Source organism: Protopterus annectens, chromosome 4.part1, assembly GCF_019279795.1.
Source record: "Protopterus annectens isolate FY-2018-M chromosome 4.part1, PAN1.0, whole genome shotgun sequence".
Classification (NCBI taxonomy): Eukaryota; Metazoa; Chordata; order Ceratodontiformes; family Protopteridae; genus Protopterus; species Protopterus annectens.
The window spans coordinates 34,420,344-34,444,874 of NC_056734.1; the positions used below are offsets into that span (position 1 = coordinate 34,420,344).

Sequence of the window (24,531 nt, forward strand, 5' to 3'; positions counted from 1 at the left end):
TTTTTTTTTTGTCTGCGGTATCTTCTGTGTTTCTAAGTGTCCCCAAGAGTTTTCACTGGTTACTCCACATTGTTCCCACATCATATCTGAATGCTGTAGGTGTAGCTCAATATGTGTGTATATACCTTTAAGAAACCGTCCAAGGGTTTGCACAGGTATATAAATGCTGATCACGTGCAAGCTAGACTGCCGTTTTGTAGTAAGCTGTTGAGATGTAAGCATGTATGTATGTAAGGTCTGTCTATTAACTAGTTTGTCCATATTTAATGATGCTGATATCCATCCTGATGTGTTTCTATGTATTACAGCATATAAATGAAACCTCAAGCCTTCTTGTTATATGTGTTAGAGATGAACAAGCGACATAGTGTCAGAAGGGGCATAAATAAAGAACATGGAGTAAGAAGAGGCATATCTAAAGGGCACAGAGTCAGAACCAGCATATCCAAAGGGCATGAAGCTAGAAATTGCTTGACTAAAATGATTAGAGGCACTTGCTTAGAGTTGATGGAATATACAAGAGTGGATCATCTCAAAATGTACATACTTCACAAAACAGGTCAGGAATGAAGTTCAGATGCTCAGCAGAAAACGGGGCATACAGAACATTTGAAATAACATTTGCATAAAAAGATATGTACGATATTGATAAAAATTTCAAATTACTATGAAAACTGTTTCAAATAAAGTTTAAGTTGCATAAAACAAATAAAATAAAGGGAAATTACTGCATTTTTCAATACATGCTTTGTGAATCTATATTTTTTGTATTAAGCAAAGATATCCAAGTTATCAGAAGTGTATAAAGTATTTGCATGTTTGTGCAGTGTTACAGTAAAGTTATTTCTCAAAAGTACAGCCATTACAAGGCATATTTCACAGAGTACAGCCATAACAGAGCATATTTCACAAAGTAAAGTATTTCAAAGAGTTTATTGTGCATTTAAATGCCTTTACAAGTTCATAGTACGCTTTGTTCATACATAATTACAAAGGCCATATTTTCAGTGTGTTTGTGTATACTTTGTGGGGATGGCAGACAGATTTCAAAACACCAGTGCACTTGTATTTGACAGTAATATTGCTGAGAACTGGAGAGTATCTGAGGAAGAGTACGACATTTTCATACAGGCTGCATTTTCTGATAAAGATGACCGTACAAAGGCATTTATTCTGCTTAAGTTATCTGGGTCAGGAGACATAGAAAGGGAATGCTCATTTATGTATGCACCTGCTGTCTATGCTAGAGAGGGGGAAAACCGTCAAATTAATGTACCGTCTGAGGGAGGACCCAGAGTGCTTAAAATGTAAATTTAGAGAAATGTGTAACACCCAGACAAATGTTACTATGGAAAGGCACTTATTTTACACAAGAGATCAAAAGCCTGGTGAAACTTTTGCAGCATATATAACTGACCTGGAAGTAAAGCAAAAATTTGCAGATTTGGTGACTTAAGGGATGAGGTGATAAAGGACAGACTTGTGTGTGGTATAAAAGATGATGCTGTGAGAAAGATTTTGCTTCATGACAGTGATTTGACTTTGAATAAGGCCATTGAGATTTGTCAGATATATGAGCTCACAGAAAAGCACACAGATATGCTTACAAATGAGAATAGCTCTAGAAGGCACAGTGATAAAGCTCACGTTAACAGTATTCAGCACGTGGTTAAAAGAAACAGACCCAAGCAAATGCCAGCAACTGTAACCCATGCAGCACTCACTGGTAAACCTCAAAACTTTCTAATAATTTATAAAGCAAACTCTGGAAGTCACACAGTCTCAGTGAAGCATAAGAGTAAGTCAGAAAACTCAAAGTATGGGCTCCAACCTAGTTTTGTTGTCAACTGTCATGATTGTAGTGGAAGCCATGAATCTAAAAGGGAAAAAATGCTTAGCTTTTGCTCAGCAATGCCATACATGTAATAAATTGAATAATTTCAAAATATTTTGTAAATCAAAAGGCCCACATTCTTTTATTAAAAGGGAACATTTTAAGAAACAAGTTGATCAGTTAGACAGTGGCAATTCTACTCTTTATGTGGATGGTGTGTCACTTCTTCATGAAACGGTCAATGCAGTAGATTTAAGAGCAAAGAATGAAGTATTTTGTATTGTTTGGTTAAATGGCTATCCCACTGAACTCAAAGATGACGCAGGTTCCAAGTGCAATGTTATGTCTGCAGAAACATTTGCTAGAGTATGTAATGGTGAAAGGCTTGATTTGCTAAGGTGTGCAAAGCTTGCTTCTTATGGAGGTGAAGAAATTCATCCCGAAGGCTTAGTAGTGCTTTCATGTTACTCTGCTGGAAGAAGCTACAACTTTTTATTTTATGTGGTCAAGAGGCATGTCCAGTCATTATTAGGGCTCAGAGACAGTTTGAAAATGGGACTGCTTTCGTTTAACAAGGAGGTCCTCCAGGTTAGCTTAAAAGACCACTACTCTAATTTTGCCCAGCATATTTTTTCTACCTATGCTGATCTTTTTGAAGACAAACTAGTCAAGCTTCCAGTTGTGCACACCATGAAGTCAGATCCAGAGGTCAGTCCAGTTATCAGGTCAGCACATAAAGTTCCAATAGCCATGAAAGACAGAGTCAAAGCCGAGTTAAACAAAAAGGCACAGCAAGGTGTGATTTGTCCAGTTGAAACTCCAACTTAATGGGTATCTTCTATGGTGGTAGCTCATAAGAAAAGTTCAGATGATATCAGAATATGTATTGACCCAAGAGATTTGAACAAACCACTAAAAAGACCACATCTTCCAATGCGCATAGTCAAAGAAGTCACAACCTTGATGCTAAATGTCACTATTTTGTCTGTCTTTGATGCAAAGAGTTAATTTTGGCAAATTCAGCTTGACAAAAATCCTCATTGCTCACTACTTTTAGTACTCTATTTGGCAGGTGCAGATTTTTGAGAATGCCATTTGGGATTAATTCTGCAAGTGAAGTCTTTCAACATGCAATGGAGCAAATTTCTTTGGGTATCCTTGAGCTATCATAGTAGATGACATGCTAGAAGGAGGTCGGGATGAAGCTGAACATGACAGAAACCTCAGAACAGTTCTAGAAAGGGCACATCCAGTGAATCTTAAGCTCAATCCACACATGCAAATTCAGGCTACAAGAAGTTACTTATGTTGATCATTTATTTATGAGTACATTCTTACGACCAGACCCTTTGAAGCAAACAGCCATTCTTGAGATGCCAGCTTCAGACAACGCTCGAGCCCTGCAATGTTTTCTTGGCATGGTCAACTACCTAGGCACCTCAGTCAATGTTCAGTGCCACTCAGAGAGCTGACACATAATGATGATGTATCCCAGTCTTTGTTAGAGCAATACCAAAGAACATTTGATGTCCTGAAACAGATAATTGCTTGTCCACCTATGCTCAGATACTATGATGTTCACAAACAAGGTACACTTTCCTGTGATGCTTCAAAATTTGATTTTGGTGCAGTCATTCTCCAAGAGGATCAACCTGTTGCCTATGCACTCTTACCCAAACTGAGATGCAGTATGCTAAGATAGAGAGAGAGCTTTAGGAAATTGTATTTGCATGTTCAAAGTTACATGATTATGTTTATGGTAGACCTATCCAGATCAAAACAGACCACCAACCATTAGTCACTATCTTCAGAAAGCCAATGCATACAGCTCCAGCCAGACTGCAACACATGATGGTGATATTGCAAAAGTACAATTTCAATCTTGTCTACAAGAAAGGCAGACTTCATTAGCTTGCTGATGCATTGTCCATATCATCCAGAAACACCACAGCATGAGAATGAGAACCTTGATTTTTGAAGTCATGGAAATGAGACATTTTTCCTCCATGTCTCGATGAGCTGAGAGATCACACAGCCACAGATCCAGTTTTACAAAGGCTCAACCACATTACCAATCAAGGATGGCCATCAAAGCAAGCTAGTTTACCTCAAGAAGTGCAACGTTATTTTCCATACACAGATGAGATTTTGTATGACATAGGTATCATAATGAAAGGTTCAAAAGTCATTGTTCCAAAGTCCTTGCAATAAGAGTACATTGCTATCTTGCACTGCGGTCACCCAGGAACCAAATCTACTAAAAGAGGATGAAAGGTCTAGTGTTTTGGCCTTCTATCTCACAAGACATCGAGACAGCACTTTCATCCCACTCAGTGTGTAATAATACAAAGCTACATCAACAAAAAGAACCACTTCACCTTAACCAGATTCTAGAACTACCTTGGTCGACAGTAGCCACTGACATTTTCGAGTGGAATGGTCACCATTATTTGTTATTAGTAGACACTTACTTCAATTGGTACGAGATTGACCTGCTTCCTAACTGAGCATCCAGTACAGCCATTACTAAGATGAAGCATAATTTTGCTGTTCATGGAAGCTCGCACAAAGTTATTTCTGACAATGGCACGCAGTTTAAAAGCCAACAGTTTAAAAGGTTTGCTAAAGAATGGGACTTTACTCAGGCTACAAGTAGTCCAGAATACCTACAGTCAAATGGTTTGGCAGAACATGCAGTTCAAAGTGCAAAACAGTTACTTGAGATGTCAAAACGAGATAATACTGACATTTTCCTGAATCTCTTGAATCTCAGAAATATTCCTTATGATAAACATCTTGGTTCATCTGCTCAGAGACTTCTGTCAAGACAAACCACAGCCACATTATCAGTAGTCAATTGTCAGTTCCATGTGTCAAGAACAACAGTCTGTAAAAGCCAGTCTGTTGAAGAAGTGCCTAACCCAGACGTCCTACTATGATAAGATCAGCAAACCACTCAATCCATTACTAGATGGAGAAGTGGTATGGATGAAAATGTCCAAAGGTTATGATCGGGTTGGTGTCATGAAGAATATTGGTCCAGAGCCGACATTGTACATTATAGAATCAGAAGGAGCAACTTTTAGGTGGCATCGGAAGCATTTCAGTCCAGTGTCTGAGCCTATGACACAGCACATAGCCTGTGAGAAAGACCCATCATCTCAGAGTGACTTGTCCAGTGTTCCAATTCCAGAGGAAGTTCCAGAGGACATTCCCATTCCTATGACAGATCCAGAAGTTCCTGATATAAGTTGTGCACCGCAGACTGTCCCTGCTGCTAAATTTGGTCCTAGCTGTTATGTTACAAGATATGGTTGCATCTCTAAACCCTGTTGCAGATATGAAGCAACTTGGACATGAACACTGTATTTTGTTTCTGGTGTATATAGTAATGCATGCCTGACTTTAATATTGTTTTGTATAAAAGGGCAATCTTTTTAAGAGAGAGGATGTAGCTCAATATGAGTGTGTATATACCTTTAAGAAGTTATCCACGGGCTTGCATGAGTGTGTAAATACTGAGCATGTGCAAGCTAGACTGCCATTTTGTAGTAAGCTTTTGAGATGTAAGCATGCATGTATGTAAGGTATGTCTGTTAATTAGTTAATTTGTATTTAATAATGCTGCTATCCATCCTGATGTGTTTCTATGCATTAACGAAACCTCAAGCCTTCTTGTCATATCTGTTAGAGACAAACGAGCGACAGAAGGTAAACTAACAATTCTCTAAACTGACATTAGAGATACTATTGTCCTTAATCTCCTATATTTTTGCAAGTCTAAAAGGTTAGCAAACATCATAACCAAGGATCAAAATCTTCACCATCATATAAACAGAATGAGATCTTCGCCATCAGATAAACAGAATGAGGTGAAGATATTAATAGATTGATTATAATGCACCACTCCCTTCTTTGGAATAGATGTCTCTGCAGGTTGAGCCATGCAATATATTATCATCATTTGAATATAGTCAAAACTACCTTTTTTGTTATCATGTTGCATTTTATCACATCAGTGGTACATATTAAGTTCAAAGCCAAAGCTGTCAGTGGATGTGAATGGCTTGTTAATACGTATTCCTTGGATGTGCCATCATTAAAAACTGAGTTATACTTTCCTGTGGCTGCAGTAGGGGCTGAAGTCATGAATATATTTTTTTAAATGTATAATATACTATCAATTTAAGAAAAACAGGCTCTGCAGGGCAAGTAGCAGAATGAAGCATTGTCCTTATAATGATATCATAATGAGCAACACTATCCTTTCTGTGTATACTAAACAGGCAAACAAAGATGAAAGAATGATGCATAATTTTAAAAATGCCAAGCAATGAGGTTGTACCTTTAAAATATGTTAACCTCGATGAATGTTCATGTTCAGATTAAGAAATCACTAAGTAATGTTAGGAGTTGCTGCAGTATTAGTTTGTTTGTATCTGAAGATGTTCTTATTACCACTGCTGTGCCCATCAGCGCATGAAGTTTCCCCTGGAGGAAATGGACCATCCAATCTCACTTAACATTTCAGTTACTCCACAACAGCAACATTTGGGACAGATATTGTATATACAAGGGCATCATAGGAGAAACTGTGGACATGAGTTGGCCTCATCTGCAGCCTCCTGCGATTTGTGGAGTACCCCTTCCAGTGGATACTAACTTACTAAGGTGTGTGTGGCTTTACATATATAGCCAAAGGGACCTTTCATCAACCTTCTGGGGATACAGTGTGGTATATCAAGAATTTGATTCAAGAATACTCTATCATAATGTTTATGTTAATATAGTTTGATTACTTTTATATGAATGTAAATTTGCCTATGTCACAAATGATATCATTCAATAATGTTGTTTGCAATGCCATGCTTCAGCATGTGGAGGAGCATCTGAGGTTCCCACATGCCCAAGAAACTTAAATAGAAGCTAATGAATGCAAAATATTATCAATAAACCATAAAGTGATCACCCAGTCACAAAATATAGTGATTGTATGTCAGAAAATGTTGTGCAGTCTTTGCAATAAGAAAACAATATGTTACAACACATTAAAGACAAAATTCCCTATCCCATATATAATTAAAGATATGATCACAAGTAAAATTACAAACTCATGTACAATGTGAAAGGCAAAATATGTAGTAGTTTCTTTGTAGAAACAAAAACATTCTAACTAGATTTGCCAATCGTGTCAAATAAAATGATAGCATGTAGACATGTCCTTAACAAGTGGAGATAATCTATAGTGGTACCACTTCAAAAAAGGCATGTCACATCAGAATGAAACAGGATCCAATCAGTTTGCTACAAGAATTCAGTCTGACTGCTCATAATGTGAATCCATATCACTGAAAGTGACTTTCAGTGATCCTTGTGGTTGCTGTTTTCTCTACTCTTATATTTATTATTTATTTGCAGTTTGTTTGCCAGGATAGTCCAATTGGACCACAAGGAGCCCATTTTCAATGGAGTCCTGAGGAGAAAAGCACCAGAAAAATACAAATACATAGTACACATTGCACATATACATTACAGATTATCTCATAGGAATACAAAGTGAATATAAGGAAAGATTAACAATGATAGAATACATCAGTATAGTTTGTAAAACAGCAATTAAAAAAAAACTTTTTTTTCTTACACAAAAGTAGCAGCATAGGGTAACTGTTAAGTAGTTGATCAAATAGTTCAATAGAGCTGTGGAACTATAGGAGGCAGTGATGGAGTATTTAGTTCTAGGAGAGTAGGAAGTGGTATTACAAGGATTAGGTAGGATGGGAAAAGGAGCACTTCCATTGTGAAGTTATATGTGAGTGCAGCAATGTTTTAAATGAGGAGAGACTGCTGGTATATATAACTGTAGATTTAGTGTATATAAGTGAGTGTCTCCTACATGAGGGTTGCAGGGGACTTGCACCCCCAAGGAAAAAATTTGCTTATCTATGAAACTTGCTTTCATGATATGGAGTGACAATAATGCCAGGTGGACTGATTCCTATCAGCAAACTGACATCATTACACTTAAACAGCATTATACCTGTCTGCCTGATTTACATTCTATTGACCCTTAGAGAGAGAAAGAGTCTAGCTTATTAAAAAGATACACGGAACATGTTTCTGTTAGATACAGAAGAGTGTGAGTTTCTTTAGGATAGATCTTATAGTTTTGATTCTTGTGACATTTTCTATAGAGACAGCTGCAGCATTTGCTTTAACTTGATCTTAAAAAAAAATCATTCAGCACTACACCATATAGAAACATAATATAGAAATGAGTACATTAAATGACAAATCATTTGTAATCCTGTGGTTAGAACACCAGCAAAGCGATAGGACCGAGCAAGTCAAAATATGGGGGGGTTACCTGCCTATCACAACATTTACCATGAGTGTCCCACAGGGGTCTGTACTAAACCATTTAATTTTGAATATTCTTCTAAGATAAGAAAGTTGAAAAAGATCTCTGGAAAACAAATATACTGATTACTATAAACTGTATAACAAAATTATTCCAGTAAATGACTTTCTACAACATGATCTACAAAAAGAATTTGCTAGTAAACTAGTAATGACCTCACTTTTAATGTCAGTAAATGAAGCATCATGTCACTTGTCAAAAAGGACATACATTATGCTTATAAAATAACTATTAAACTCTAAGCATACCTACCATAGTTAGTAAAGCATATTCTGTTGCCAATCTAATTCTTTAAAGCATGTTTCGTCACTCTAGGAAGATCACTACACCACTTCATACCTCGGTGATCTGATGCTTTGTTAAATACAGTACACTACATTGTCATACAACAGCTTTCCTTCCCTATGGTATTCATATATATATATATATATATATATATATATATATATATATATATATATATATATATATATATATATATATATATGTGTGTGTGTGTGTGTGTGTGTGTGTGTGTGTGTGTGTGTCTATATATCTATATCCATGTCTAGCTATGTGTATGTATGTATATGTATATGTATATGTATATGTATATATATATATATATATATATATATATATATATATATATATATATATAAATATATATATGTATATACGTATATATATATATATATATATATATATATATATATATATATATATATATGTTATGCCACACATACACAGAGCTACATTGTATAAAACTGGAAATAAAAACAGATGGAAGGAGGACATGCAGCTTTACAAAAAAAAAAAGAAAAAAAAAACATTTTCTGTTGTCAAAAATGTTTCACTTGTTTTACCCAGCAGTACTATAAACTGATGTTTTAAATGCAGGGTGACTGATGTCTGTAATTGCACTCCAAAAGCATTCCTGATCAATAGAATATATCAAGTATTTTGCAGCTGAAGTTAATTCTAATAGAATAACAAAAAAATGTAAACAATTTATAGTTTAGCTATAAAAGTAATTCTCGGTGCTTTTTTGTCAACACCAAGTCTATCTGTTCATCTTAGTTAGTTCTGTCTTATAGAGATCCCCTCTGCCAGATAGTTAATTTGCATAGCTGGAGGTCTTGTACTGTCATAATACAGCAATACTATTTCAAATTCCATCCTTTTTTTAAATATTTGATATTATTGGATTATGTAAATTATCTCCCTAAGACCTGTATGTTGGATACTTGCATGATTTCAAATTGTTCTTTAAAACCCTTGTTTCAGTGTGAAAATGTGTTAACTTTTATTACACAGTTTGTATTACAGAATGATCTGGTTCTATTATACGACAGCACCACACCCCAAAAATTATGAAATGCTTGTCTACAATCAAAACACCTTGTACAGTTGTTAAGCAATACTGATGCAGTTTATTATTACAGCTGTTGTCTACCCTGTATTTATTGCCATTATGACTGGTGTATTAGAACGGCAGGATTTCTCTACAAATAAGTCTTTAAAAAGAAAGCATGTGTAAGTGCAGTTGTTGCTCAATATAAATGATAAGACTGTAATGCCACTAAACAAAGATCAAATAAATAGGTGCAGAATGTAACGCATTTAGGAAACAGTCCCTTATATCTAAGTTACGGCTGTATATGCTTTCAAGCCATTTCCTTATACCAACCCCTTCAGCTTTGCTAAAAACTATTTCATCAAACCAATGTAAGTTAGACCTATAATTGTTTCATGTGTCATTGTCTAAAGATTGAAAAGTATTACTTAGAATAATCAAACAAAACAATAATGAAATATTCTACCTAACTCGCATTTTATACAGGGGTATCAAGTGTCATGAAAGTCTTATGATATTCATGACTTAAGGAAACTAAAAATAATTTGAGTAACAGCACTAATACTAGAAAAACTTTGCACTTGAAAGTGCTTGCTGCCTTCTTTATCTAGGCAGCACATTATTTTTATCTTTTGGTGAATTTTCGTAGAGTCGGAACCTGATCTTGTAACAAAGTATTGCAGTGGTGCATTTAAATCAGCCTAGAAATAGCTAACAAATAACAAACCAGCTTGTCAGTTATGTAAACGGAATGGCAAGAGATCATGCAGTTGAAGACTGGTTGCATCTGAAAATGAGAAATGAAACATACAAGACTATTAGTGACATCCTATAGATTACCCAGGAGCAGTTTTTACAGTGAAAGAAAATCAGTGTCTCTATTCAGAAAGTTTTAATGAAGTAGTGGTGACTAAACATTGATTTCATACAAACTTCTTACCATGGGTTTCCCATGTTCCATGTTGGCACTAATGTAGTACTTATATTTTAATGGTTTGAGCAATTACTTTGCTTATAAATATTCCAGCATGATTGAGGCACGCATGCTGTGATCTGCCATACACTGCTTATTGGAACTTCACTTTTGCTTTCCAGAAGTGATGGCAGACAACTCACAACCTTATAGTGTTGACTCTTCTCTCCAACCAGTACAGGTTAAAATGCATACATTTCTCCAATGGTTGCCCCTAAGTAGTTGAAATATCTAAATGTCACTCTTATCTGACATCCCTACAATATAAAAAAGAAGTCATTTTCTGATGCTTAGTCATTTCCCCTAAATAAAGAGTGCGCATATCCATGCTGTATGCTTTGATATTGACAGCTTTAAACCTCTTATTTATTCTGCAAGGTGTAATGTTTCTGAGAGATATGTAGTAAAAAAAATGCACTCAGGCAATTATGAAGACTATTTCCTGACTACAACTTTGATGCCTTCACGATTATAAGTTACTAATGTTTGAAATTTTCTGCCAGTGCATTTGATTAGAAAGGCAAATAAAGTACTTGAGAAATGTAAAATTAATGTCTACCTTAGTTAACTAGTAGTTTGGATGTCAGCTCTAAATATACAATCTTCAGCAATTAAAAAGCATTATTGTTCTTTTTTGACATTCATATTTACAATTATTGAAACTACACTGGGTGCCCATCCTTTATCAAATATATTTAAGAACTATATGCCTAGAAGTGATTATTATACTTAGTCACTGACTCTCACTACGGTGTTAGGGAATGAGCTGGCCATGTATTACAGTGTCTTGTTGGTCGGCAGCCAAAAGACAATATTTATATTGACCTTGAACTGGCATTTGATTAATTAGAACGAATCTTATTATGGTGAATTATATTTTAAAAGGATATTCACTAATTTTGATCAATATTATTATGACACTGCAAAAATCTAGTTAGGACATTTTATGACCTATCTCACAAAAAAAAAAAAAAAATGTCATGCAGAACCAGTCCAACTGGGAGGTGAGTTCGAGTGAATGCGATTTAGCACTCTACCTGCAAAGAGGTCTAGGTGGTGATAGTAAGTTAGACAGAGATCAAAGAGGGCTTTGGGTATTTCTGAGGTAAGTGAAGATGCTAGGACTGTTTTATGAACAGCAAAATATCCATTCAATGTTTTGATGTCGCCTATCACCTGCTTTGTTCATTCTTTATTCTAGACATATACAAACTGAATTCTAAAGACTATGGGAATTAAATGGGCATTCAGAAATGTATGATAACCATACTATAATAATATAGAGGGAATGTCAGTAAATCCTAATCTTTTAAGCAGAGTTCTACAAAATGTTAGATGGCTTCTCTTTTTTAAAATGGCTGTTTTCACTATATCTAAAACAATTCTGCTAGGGAAATTATGTCAATGTTATTTGTGAATGATGTGATCAAACAAAAGAAAAAGAATAAAGATTAAAAAATATTAAAATAGCACAACGTGGCCACAAAACTTAATTTTTAGCCATGGCATTGTCAAGTGCAATATAAGGCAATTATTGAAAATTAAATACAAGGAAATGAGAAAGTATGTGTATTTGATAATGTAAGTTACCTTGGATACCTGGACACTTCACTTATCCTGTGTTTGCATGGAATAACTAAATATAGTAAGGTTAGTGTCAGAGGGAGAAGGACTGCAACAAGATAAAATAAAACACCCTCATGAAAGACAGCATTCTGATGCTACTTGTTAGACTGAAGTGAGCTATACACCGCATGTTTAACTGAAGTGAGCTATACACCGCATGTTTAACTGAAGTGAGCTATACACTGCATGTTTAACTGAAGTGAGCTATACACCGCATGTTTAACTGAAGTGAGCTATACACTGCATGTTTAACTGAAGTTAGCTGTACACCGCATGTTTAACTGAAGTTAGCTGTACACCGCATGTTTAACTGAAGTGAGCTGTACACCGCATGTTTAACTGAAGTTAGCTGTACACCGCATGTTTAACTGAAGTGAGCTGTACACCGCATGTTTAACTGAAGTTAGCTGTACACCGCATGTTTAACTGAAGTTAGCTGTACACCGCATGTTTAACTGAAGTGAGCTGTACACCGCATGTTTAACTGAAGTTAGCTGTACACCGCATGTTTAACTGAAGTGAGCTATACACTGCATGTTTAACTGAAGTTAGCTGTACACCGCATGTTTAACTGAAGTGAGCTATACACTGCATGTTTAACTGAAGTGAGCTATACACCGCATGTTTAACTGAAGTGAGCTGTACACCGCATGTTTAACTGAAGTGAGCTATACACTGCATGTTTAACTGAAGTGAGCTGTACACCGCATGTTTAACTGAAGTTAGCTGTACACCGCATGTTTAACTGAAGTGAGCTGTACACCGCATGTTTAACTGAAGTTAGCTGTACACCGCATGTTTAACTGAAGTTAGCTGTACACCGCATGTTTAACTGAAGTGAGCTGTACACCGCATGTTTAACTGAAGTGAGCTGTACACCGCATGTTTAACTGAAGTTAGCTGTACACCGCATGTTTAACTGAAGTTAGCTGTACACCGCATGTTTAACTGAAGTGAGCTGTACACCGCATGTTTAACTGAAGTGAGCTGTACACCGCATGTTTAACTGAAGTTAGCTGTTTGAATGCAGATGCTGTGCCTTTCTTTACTGTTAAATGCTGTGTCAGCACTGAACATCTCTGCATAGCTAATCTCCCAAAAATGTAACCCTTACTCTACTTTTCTTTATGTGATTATGGACAAAGCAAAATGTCTCTGATCTGCAGTAATCAACATAATAACAGAAGTCCACTTATCATTATAAAATGCAGGTGTATGAGTTCCTCAGCAGTCAGTGCTCAGTATTTGATGATCAGTTATGTATGCATGTATGTATGTATGTATTTATTATTTCAATATGTATACAAAGATATATCAAGAGAGAGAAACAAAAGGACTTGGATAAAGCATATTGTCCATGCTTCTCCCAATGACACACAACTTTAAGTTTTTTGAGAAAAATTTTCCAGCTCTTTAAAGTAATCACTAGATATGTAATATATAGCTTAAACTTTCACTGAAAACTAAAACTTTGTTTGCCATTTTAAGAGCTGTGAAGTACAAAAATATGTGATTGGATCTATTAGTAGAATTAGAAGCTGATGGTTATTTTTCAACTATTGTAAGTGCAATGCTTAGTACTGCAAGTCCCATAAATGAGAAACTTTAAGTGCAATCCTTGTAAAATATAAATGCAGCACAAAGCTTAATGCTATACATTCAAAACATTTTTTTTTCCAGTCACAAGCAGTCTCATCCCTCCTCCCTCTCTATAGTAACTAAAAGGTTAACATATCACACAGAAGAGAGAATTCTTTGAGATACAGCTAATTCAGACTAAGTATCTATTTTCCTGTACTTATAAGTTCTCATAGTTCTGAGGATTATACTTACAGTCCATGAAGATACAAAGGCAGCCCCTTGAAACACAATCAACACCCACAGGAGGTATATAAAATCTGCTAATATGAAGTCATAGGCTAGTACTAGACTAACTGCCTTTTGTGGGCTATTTTAAGCATAATCACTTACCCCATGTGAGAATCAAACCCTACACGTTTGGTTTATAAGGCAAACACCTTAACCATCATGCCAGCCTCCTTTTACCAACATCTCTGCACTGATTAATGATGGTACACTTTTATATGTCTACTGTGTGACCTTGAGCGAGTCTCTTAATTAGACAGTATTTGGGGGAAACTTGGAAATTAGGCTCCTTAATTGTCCCCAGGACTGTAATCCTAATAACTATCTCTGAACATATAAACATATACCTCTTTTCCAGTGAGAGGATTTTGCAGCAGTAAATATGTAAAATATCACAGTTTCTCACTGCAGAATGAAAGGCTCTATATTACCTTATCGAAAGCTGATAAGTATCAATGCTCTTTTATTGATCCGTAAATGTCGAACAAAGACAAAGAACATTGATTTTGTTTCCCAGGGGGAAAAAATCACTGGGCTGTTTTCGGGAGTTTGCCATTACCTCAACTGTGGTGCAATTTCAGAATTGGTATATTTAAGTAGGGACGGTGATTGCATTTTTATTTATTTTTTTGCGGAACAGTGATTTTTTTCCCTAGGAAAAAAAATCACTGTTCCGTGTCTTTGCTATTTAGTGCATTCGATGTTTAGGAGTCGATCAAAGAGTATTTGCTCTTATCAGCTTTCAATAAGGTAATATAGACCCAAATGAAATAGTAGCATATTGATTGCTAGGTGCAAATTAATTAATTGCTGAAACAGCACCATTAACATTCCATTTACTTCAAATGTTCCAAAATTGGGTCATGTAGTACTGTGCTAAGGAATTATGTCAGACAGAATAAAAGTATGCACTGACATTGCTGTCAACTAACAAACAAATATGTCACACAGCCAAAGTCAGCAAAATCAAATAATCACACTGTACTAGTGTCCACTCAGTTTATCAGCCACTTTCATTAGAAAAAGACTTCATCAGAATACACATTTTTAAAAAATGCAGTCAGTTTAAATACTTACACCCCAATCACTTTCAATATGCCAATTAAACAATTAAAATATTTATTAGAGCCACGGTGGTGCAACAGTAACATTGTTGCCACACAGCAAGAGGTTCTCCTGTTCGGTTCGCGGCTGAAGTGCCTTCTGCGTGGAGTCTGCATGTCCTCCCCGCGGTCAAGTGGCATTCGAAAGACATGCATGAATGGGTGTGCCTTCGTTGAAGGTTGGGCATTGGGCTGGCAACTCAGCACCATAAAAATCAACTGCCAATCATTAGTGGACCAGAGTTCTGCTGTGGCGACCCCCGACTGGGAAAAGCTGAAAAGACAAACAACATTAATTCAAAATAAACCTTGGGGAGTCCCTTCTAGAACAAAAAAATAAATAATCTACAAAGTGCCTGTAAAAACACACTTTGTATATCTCTTTGACACTGTGTAACACAACATATTCCCTCCTACCTGGCACTATTAGGGAACATCAGTATTATATTAAGAAAAGGGAGATCAAATGTGCAATGTTTAAACATACTTTAAAGTGTTCTAATTTAAAAATAAAATATCTTTTTGGTTATAGAGCAGGGGCAAATTGACTTAAGAGGAGGGGATGTTGAAACTCTTCTGGAACAAAAAGAAGCTTTATGGCAAATTAGGTTGAATTCAGATAATGCCCCTGGACTTAATGATATGGTGAATGTAAAATGCTTTTTGAGAAATAGAAGAGTATATATTAACAAAACTAAAAGACAGTATGTTTATTTTGAGTTAATGTTTTAATTGTTTAATTATTATTTGGTATGTTGAATGTGATTGGGGTGTAAGTATTTAAACTGAATAAATTTTTTAAGAATTTGTATTATGATGATGTCTTTTCTGACTAAAGCAGCTAATAAACTAAATGGACACTAGTACAGTGTGATTACTTCATCTTGCTGACTTTGACTGTACAAGGTTTTTTGTTGGTGGTGTTTTTTCCTCGGATTGATGATTTTGGTTTTATTACTGTGAACTAGTATTGTTTAAACAAAAATAATCACTCGACGACTTTAATGGGATATTTAATTGTGGAGTACAAAGTAATGTAATATTTCTGCAGATTGCCATGTTATCCTATGGAAATAATTGAAATGTGTGCACTTTATCTTCATAACTATTATATTAAGATATAGACAATTTATTGACTTACTTTAATTATTCCATCAGGCTAAGTGTGAAACTCGGGGTTGCTGCTGGAGAGTGGCGGAAGGAAGAGCTCCATGGTGTTATTTCCCTAAAAATTATGGCTATGAAGTTCAGGGAGAGAAAAAGCCATCTGCTTCAGGTACAATCAGATGTTGAAAGTGTTATATTTGTATATTGTAATAACAGTACAAAACTTAGTGCACTAAAATCTAAAATGTTTTTTTTTTAAGGGTTTCTTGCTGACCTGAAAAGAATACCTGCACCAGATATGTTTGGAAATCATATAACAAATCTTCAGCTTAGAGCAGAACTACAAAAAGCCAACCGCTTCCATTTCAAGGTTCAGTTTACATCTTTTTTATCATTTCTAACTCTAGTAATAAAGTTTGCTTTACAAGAAAGCAGGTGACTTTAACTTGATATGTTTTGATTTCTTTCTCTCTCTTTATAAATATCTACAGATATGGAATTAGAAATGTTCTCAGAATTTGAGTTTGTTATCTAACCAGCTTGCTAGCTATATTGAGTTTCACTTCCCAAAACTGTAGTTTAAAATGGTTAATTGGTCAGGTAGTCAGGGTCACACAAAAAAATGGAATGCATGATATGTATTGCTGTTCTGGGGGAGGGAGGCTTTCCCATGTAGTAGCAGGAACATTCAGTATTTAAGCCTAGATAACACAAACTCATAAAGAAAAGGACTCTACTCTGCATTGCAGTAAGCATTTTATCCAAATTAATGCTTCATTCCCCATTAGTTGCTGCCTCTGATGGATTCGCTATCCATGCAGATAATTCAAAGCTCTTAAAATGCACATGCTGTTTTTGCTATTGTTCCTGTTTACATAAAGTTTGGATCAAGCTTTGCTGGAAATGGAAGAATAAATGAGGCAGTAAGACTGTTGAAATCTGACAAAATAAATCAATACAATCAGTAAATATTGTAATTGTTAAAGCACTAAAAGGTTGATAATAGAATCAGCATGTGAATTCCCTAACATTTTTATGTTTGCAATACATAGTACCATAGATATGGATTTGGACTAACAATGCGCCACTAATGATGTAATTAAAATCTGCTCAAATGATGATTAGACTAATGTGTTTTTTAGGGAAGAGATATTATAGGACTAAAACTGGGCACTTTTGTTTCTGCCACACTTTGTTTTTAATAGTGTGAAGTGAGTTCCTGCTTCAAATGCAATTAGTAGGCCTCAAATGCAGTTCTGTGGTGAGTAGCTCTCAACTTATTTGTACAAGAATTAGAGACAAAGCCAAAACATACTGGAGGACAAAGGTCCACAATCAGGGGCAGCTTCTAAAAAGTTAAAGAACAACTGATATATGTGCCAAGATTTTCAATTTCAATGTATTGTTTTTATTTATTTATTTTTGTAATTGACATGAAGATAGTCTTAAAATAAGAAAAAAAAATGTCATTTTTTTTGTGCAGCAAATCTATTAGGTAATTATTTGGAAGATACAGGAACTCTGCTACCCCTTTATTTACCTTACAGTATCACATTAGAATCAATGAAAAATTTAGTCCAGTAATGAATAGTTATGGTGCAGCCAGCAGCTTCCCATTAAAATTAATGGAAAATTTAATCCAGAAGTGAGATGTCATACTGTTGATTAAAATGGCTTTTATCTCTTCCCCAAGAAAATGGTAACAGGATATGCATAGTCAACCCGTATCCTACTACAATGCAGTGTAAAAACCTGTAAACAGTTACTCTCAACAATGGATTTCAGTGCTTTCACAGCAACTTCTAATTACAGAATTAGAATGTAATGTGAGTTGCAAATGCACAGATCTTTAGGGAAAGTTTTACTAGAAATCAGGTAGAACTGTGGTCTGTTTTAAAAGTAGAAATTTACATAGCAGAATACTGAAGTTTTGTTTCTGTTTGTTATGTATTGCCTTGGTAAACATGGGGGCACTTTAGCAGCAAGTTGGAAAACATTTTTCTGAATATTTTACCATATCTGCAGAGCATAGGTGGTCAAAAGAAGTGGTTAACTATTGGGGGCAGTGGATGAATGTAAAGGACAGGATGATTACAATAAAGTCATATTTTTTGAGAACTGGTCAGTGTTCAGGGATGAGACAGAGCCTAGTGTCTGAAAGCTCCATGTTGTAGTACTTTGGTTGTAATCATTTTATTTTTCACTATTTCTGGTAGGAAACATGACAGACCTGAGTGCAACGATAACAGTATACAGTGCCACGCAGTACTGTGCACTTGTATTTGTTTTTTAGTTTAATTTTTGGTAGCCAATATAAGAGACTATAGCAATAAATGAAAAAAAACATTTTTGTGAGTGTTTGATTAATTTTTGCAATCACATATGAGAACAAATTGTGAGAAGCATCTGACTGTGTATGTGAAAAGGAGTCTGCGTATGAGGCCAAAGGGCAGTTAAATGACTCATGGAAAACAATCATTGATATGGCTAGTGTGGGTGGAGAGAAATAAGTATGCCGGTGTCCTAGAGCAATAAGTTGAAAGAGGTTATAGTGATGACTGTGTTATTCACTTTCCTTTCAATCAGACTTTAGAGATGTACACAGAATAAGAATTCCATTTTGGGGATGGGGTGAGAAGGCTTGTTTCATGTGAAAGTGTATGGTCATAGGATCATTGAAGGTTACTTACCTAGAGCTTTTTTCAGCTTAGCCATTCATGGCCTAAATTTCCCAATTAACAATGCCCACAGGGCTAGAATAGCTTTGGTATATGCCTGTGACTTAGGGCATCTTCAAACTGCTCCTGTCCATTAAGGCCACAGGCATCAAGCCATGGGTGAAATTGTTATTTTCCATCCATTGGTCCAAATTGTATTTGAATAGGTTTAGGGAGGAGCTCTGATTCACATGAATGGGGAATCTGTTCCACTGGAGGGGTAATCTCGGAAGCAAATACCTATCACTCTGACATTGTTTTTTATATCACGGTTGAGGTTAAGATCTTTAGATTGTGGAATTCTAGTGCTACTTGATCATTAAATGATTACTATTAAATTAAAGTTATATACATTGCTTAGGGTCAGTAAATGTGTTTAACAGCATCAAGATATGATACTGTGGCTATTATGTTTTTCATTTTCATTTAAGTGAGGCATTAGAAATGTATAGAATGTGGACATTATTCTGGGGTGGGCAGATAATATATGAAATCAAAGGCACTTCCAGGATCACTTATGGACGATTATTGAAACAGTTCATTATAAGGAACGGTATCTGTCAAAGAGTAAAATTTATTTGATTATTTATTTGAGAGGAAAGTCTGGATGGACATAGCCTATTTTCATCAGTGCTTGGGAAGAAAAGCTCCACAGAAATTTCACAATCTCAGTGGTTGTATAAACCATTAAAAATTGTCATAAAATATAATTTGGAGTATATGGGTGTCAAATAATAAGAGGAATAAGATCAAAGTAACATATAAAGGAAACATTGGAGGAAATATGTAGGAGATATATACATGCAGATAATAGTGGAAACAGATTGTAACTGAGCAGTATTAAATTATGAACTTGCAATTTCTCTTTCTTTTGGTGAAATGTTATTTGGAATGCAATGCTTTGAAATGCAAATAGAAATCTCTCTCTCTCTTTTTGATAAGTGTCATGGGGTCTACCTGACATACCATCAACTCAGTTTGCTGAGACTTTAATTTAATGGCTCATTGAAAGGATAGCTCTCTCAGGAGTACAGCACTCTTGTTATGCTGCACTGCAGTGTCAGTATTGGGAAATAAAAATAGGCATTTGCGGGAACAGAACCCACAAACTTTTAATTTTCAAGCATCAATTACAAGTGCATTAACTGCTGAATCACAGACACTGGAAGTTAGTCTATGACTTCTTTATTATCTGGTGCTGGCATCCCATTCCTCTGGTTGTGGGAAGGTAAACAGTTTTCCATTTTCCTTTGAAAATGCTGCACATTCCCACAGCCCTTGCTGCACTTACATAAAGTTCAGTCATTGATGTCTCCTGTTCCTCCTAGCAAAGTGCATGGCATTAAATTAATTCAGGAATATCATCCATATCTAGAAGTTCTCATTGACCCACATCTGGATCCTCACAGTATGATGTTTCTGGTGTGAGTATTAACAGATTACTGCAAGTGATCTCTTATAATTCCTTCCCATCCTCACTCCAAACATGCAGACTTGATAAGGCCTAACAGTGACATAACCTCTTCCACCCTGCACTTCTTTTTCACCTACATGAAGTCATGCTTTTCATTCATGGTCCTAAGCCAGAACGTATGCAGCCAAAATGTCAATTTATACCCCTAGCCCAAAATGTTAACTTCTTAATAAGGGTTTCAAACTTATCCACTGACAATGGGATGCCCAGTTCTTTACTCAGCCAAAGCATTGTCTTGATTTATACATGTGTGGCCATCTTGCCTTCTCCAATAATTAAGATGTTATCTAAGTTATGTTAAGCCATTTTTCTGGGACCTCCTTTCACACAAAACCAGTGCAATGTTGTACTAAATTTGTCAAAAGTAACACAGGCAACTGAACAGCGATTCAATATAGTTTTATTAAATAAATACCCATCTTCCAGTCTCATGTGCAAGCAGGAAGAAAGCTAATTATATGTTCATCTTCACCAACCATGGGTCCTGAGTTGCCCTGATAATCCTGATTGTATCATTCAGGTGCACATATTGAACCCAAAAGCTGTTTTGACAGTAGTGTCATTAACTGACTTTCCTTTTTAGGGCAAAGATGTTGCAGCCTAAAACTTCCCAGGACTTTCTTGGTGGCTAACACAAAATCAGAGACAGTAAATAGCTGAAAAGGTGTCTTCTTAAGTGAATCCACTATAATGTGAGGCTACAATTGCTTTTCAAACAGTTTGATTATTTTAATTTATCTTTCATTTACAGATTATAGGTTTTTATACCCAGATACTGACACTGACCTGTTCATGTCAGATGAGAATCCACTCCAAAGCCCTTCCTTCTGTATCTCTGATATCGTATTGTCTGGAAACCCTAACAAATAGTGCTATAGGTCAAGCCAGATCATGACTTGGACTTTAAACCCTCTATTTGATACTTTTCATTATGGGTTACCCAAACACTCCAAAAGTAACCTCAATGCATTTTCTATCTAACCATGGGACCCCTTCCCTTTCCAATCACAGTATCTGGAAGTTTCAACTGGGAGGAGGCTACCTCTTCTATACTAAAACTTCTGAAATGCAGATGAAGCCAAACAAAAGCAGACTAAGCAAAAGCAAATCTGCAACTTATCCAGATATGCCTGACATCATTGAAAGTCAATCTCTGTTTTATATAGGTCTCTTCTTCATTTCTATTTTCATCTGTAGGAGCCCTATTATATCTATCAGACATGTATTAGAATGACAGTCACCCTACCACAGGGCTTTATTTGTAATGATTCATTTCTTACACTTCTTGATTCTATAGCTAATAGACCTAATGCCCTCATCCTTTGCACATTTTAAATTATGCAAAATATGCCTTTGTGGCCATAACCATATAAAATCTTCACACCAGTAATGAATATTAAATACATGTAACCAGTAGCCCAATTTAGCCATGTCCTGGATCAGTACTTGCTTGGCCTGTGCAATCCCTAGGTTTAAGCATTGATGTAAGGTCCTTAACCACTGCTTGGTCCTATTCTACAGTTCTTTGTACTTTATCATGTAAAACAGTCATACATATACCAGCAAACAACACACATAAATACTCAAAAACATACTCAGAGGCTCTAAATAAAAACCTGCCTAAGCAGCAGAGACCTCCAAAGCAGACATCCAAGCAACCTCCACCCTCAAACAAAAACCTTGTATCACATACTTCACAAAGCCACCAGGGTGCCAAGCAACCACAGCCCATAAGGCAAAACAACACACCCAATACACTAGTAATTGGTGACTCCATAGTCAGGCACACTGATGTCCCACTCACTAGACTGAACAAGGAGAAGGTTACTGTGAGCTGCCTGTAGGGTGCCAGGATCCGCCACATAACACAAGCACTCAGGTCACTCCAAAACAAGTACAAATGACTCTGTCATTGTACATGTTGGCGTGAATGACCTGAGATGTACCTCCCTGGACTACATGAAAAGAGACTTAGAGGAGCTCTCTGATCATGTAGCCCATGCCAGTATAACCCTGACCCTGAGTAGCATCTTGTCCTCACCAAGAATGATGCCACAGTACGAGGAAAAAATGATTAGTTTCAACAATTGGCTAAGCTATTGGTGTCATTCAAAGGGGATCCAGTGTCTGTCAGCCTGGGAAGACATGCACGACAAGCCACACTGCTTCACCAGAGATGGCTTGCACCTGTCGCCCTTAGGCTTTCGAATACTGGCCAAGGCTCTTGCCATCCCCATAGTGCCTTTTTTAGGCAAGGCTCAAAGGACAAACCTGCCTCCTTAAAAAACACAAGAAACCAAAAACTGAGGGTAATGCTACTTAATGCCAGAAGTCTAAACCTTAAAATGCATGCACTCGAGGCACTCCTTAGCATGGAGAAAATCGATATCTGTGCAGTAACAGAAACCTGGTTCAAAGCTCCAGAGAGCACCCCAGCACTACCAGGCTACAACTCATATCATAACTTTCGGCCCCAGAACCCAGTCTGAAATACAAAAGGAGGGGGCATATCCATTTTCATAAAGGATACCCATACTTCCAGGTTAGTAGCACAACAAGAAGAGTCGGAGACCATCCATGTGCAACTAACAGTGGGCAAGGCTGCTTTTCAGATCATAGCCTGATACAGACCACCTACCTTATCTCAGGACCCCCACTCAGCATTCCTGAGAACACTGGAAAATATAAAGGTCCTACCAAACACCATGATATTGGGAGATTTCAACTACCCGAGCATTGACTGGGAGAATTACTCTAGTACAAACTCCTTTGCCCAACGCTTCCTATAGTTTATAAACTCTAATGCCCTGGAACAGCTTGGCACTGCACCCACTGAGGTGACAGCATACTGGACCTGATCATCACTAACATGGGGGATAAGTATTCCACACTGGAGGAAAACCCCTTGCTGGGAGATCAGATCACAAACTAATCACACTGGAAATCCACATCCTGACCCCACCCCCAGTCAAGGAAACCACTGTGAAAAACTTTTCAAAAGCAAACTTCACACTTCTCAAGACCGAGGTGGAAAGCTTCAAAGGCCCCTTGCTAAAATATAATGTTACCCAAACCGCAGAATCCTTTACAAGTGCATTCTATGAGTATCTTCAGGAATGCATGGATCGAACCATCCCAAGTAAAACCAAGACTCACTCCTCCAAAAAGAGGAAACCAGTCTGGTGGTCCCCGACCATAAATAAGTTATACAACAGAAGGAGGAAACTACTACATGATAGAGCAAAATCCCAAAAAGGAAAGGCATCATTGATCAATATTAGCAAGAAACTACGATCCCTCATGAAATCATCCAAGGCCAGTTTCAAAAGACAAATTGCCAAAGACTCTAAAGATAACCACAAAGTCTTCTTTAGCTATGTCAGAAACTTAGGTGGCAACTCTCAGATATTCTCTGAGCTAGTGCAAAATGGCAAAAAATATACTGAATCAATTGACATTGCCAACATCCTGGCTGAAAAGTTCAGTGCAAACTTCACCCCCCCTCACCCCCAAAAGGCCTGTGTCCATCCCAGAAGAATGCAGAGCCCCAGACATCATGGGTATGCAAGTAAAAAGAGCCCTCTCCAAAGCTAAGAACACAGCATCAATGGGACCAGATGGTGTCCCAGGCTGCATCTTACATGAGCTCCAAAAGGAACTAAAATCTTACCTAAATTCACTATTCAGTCTCAGCCTTACCACAGGCTATGTACCCAAAGAATGGCATACAGCAACAGTCATCCCGCACCACAAAGGTGATGCCACAACAGAACCTGGGAACTATCGCCCTATAAGCTTGACTAGCCTGGTCTGCAAAGCTGTGGAGTGAATCATCATGGAACTCATAAACAGAGACATTGGGAACCTCCAGACACAGGACCCTACTCCATTTGGCTTTGTTAAAGGCAGATTCTGCCTCCTAAACCTAGTTGACTTCTTTGAAACAGTTACCAATGCCATAGATGAAGGGAAGGTAGTCCACACAGCCTACCTGGATCTCGCCAAGGCCTTCGACACCATTCCCCACTCTGGCACCATAGACAAGCTCACCAGCTTGAACATTAACCCCTGTGTTAC

At 36.7% G+C, this 24,531-nt stretch overlaps 1 protein-coding gene across 1 annotated transcript in view; it reads left to right on the plus strand.

Annotated features, from left to right (window-relative positions):
* The window catches only part of LOC122800743 (maltase-glucoamylase, intestinal-like), a 1,506,799-nt gene that overhangs the window by 81,603 nt on the left and 1,400,665 nt on the right, over positions 1-24,531 (plus strand). The window contains exons 4-5 of the mRNA XM_044069982.1: positions 16,315-16,432; positions 16,524-16,633. Coding sequence (XP_043925917.1) covers positions 16,315-16,432; positions 16,524-16,633 — 228 coding nt within the window. The remainder of the gene's footprint in view (positions 1-16,314; positions 16,433-16,523; positions 16,634-24,531) is intronic.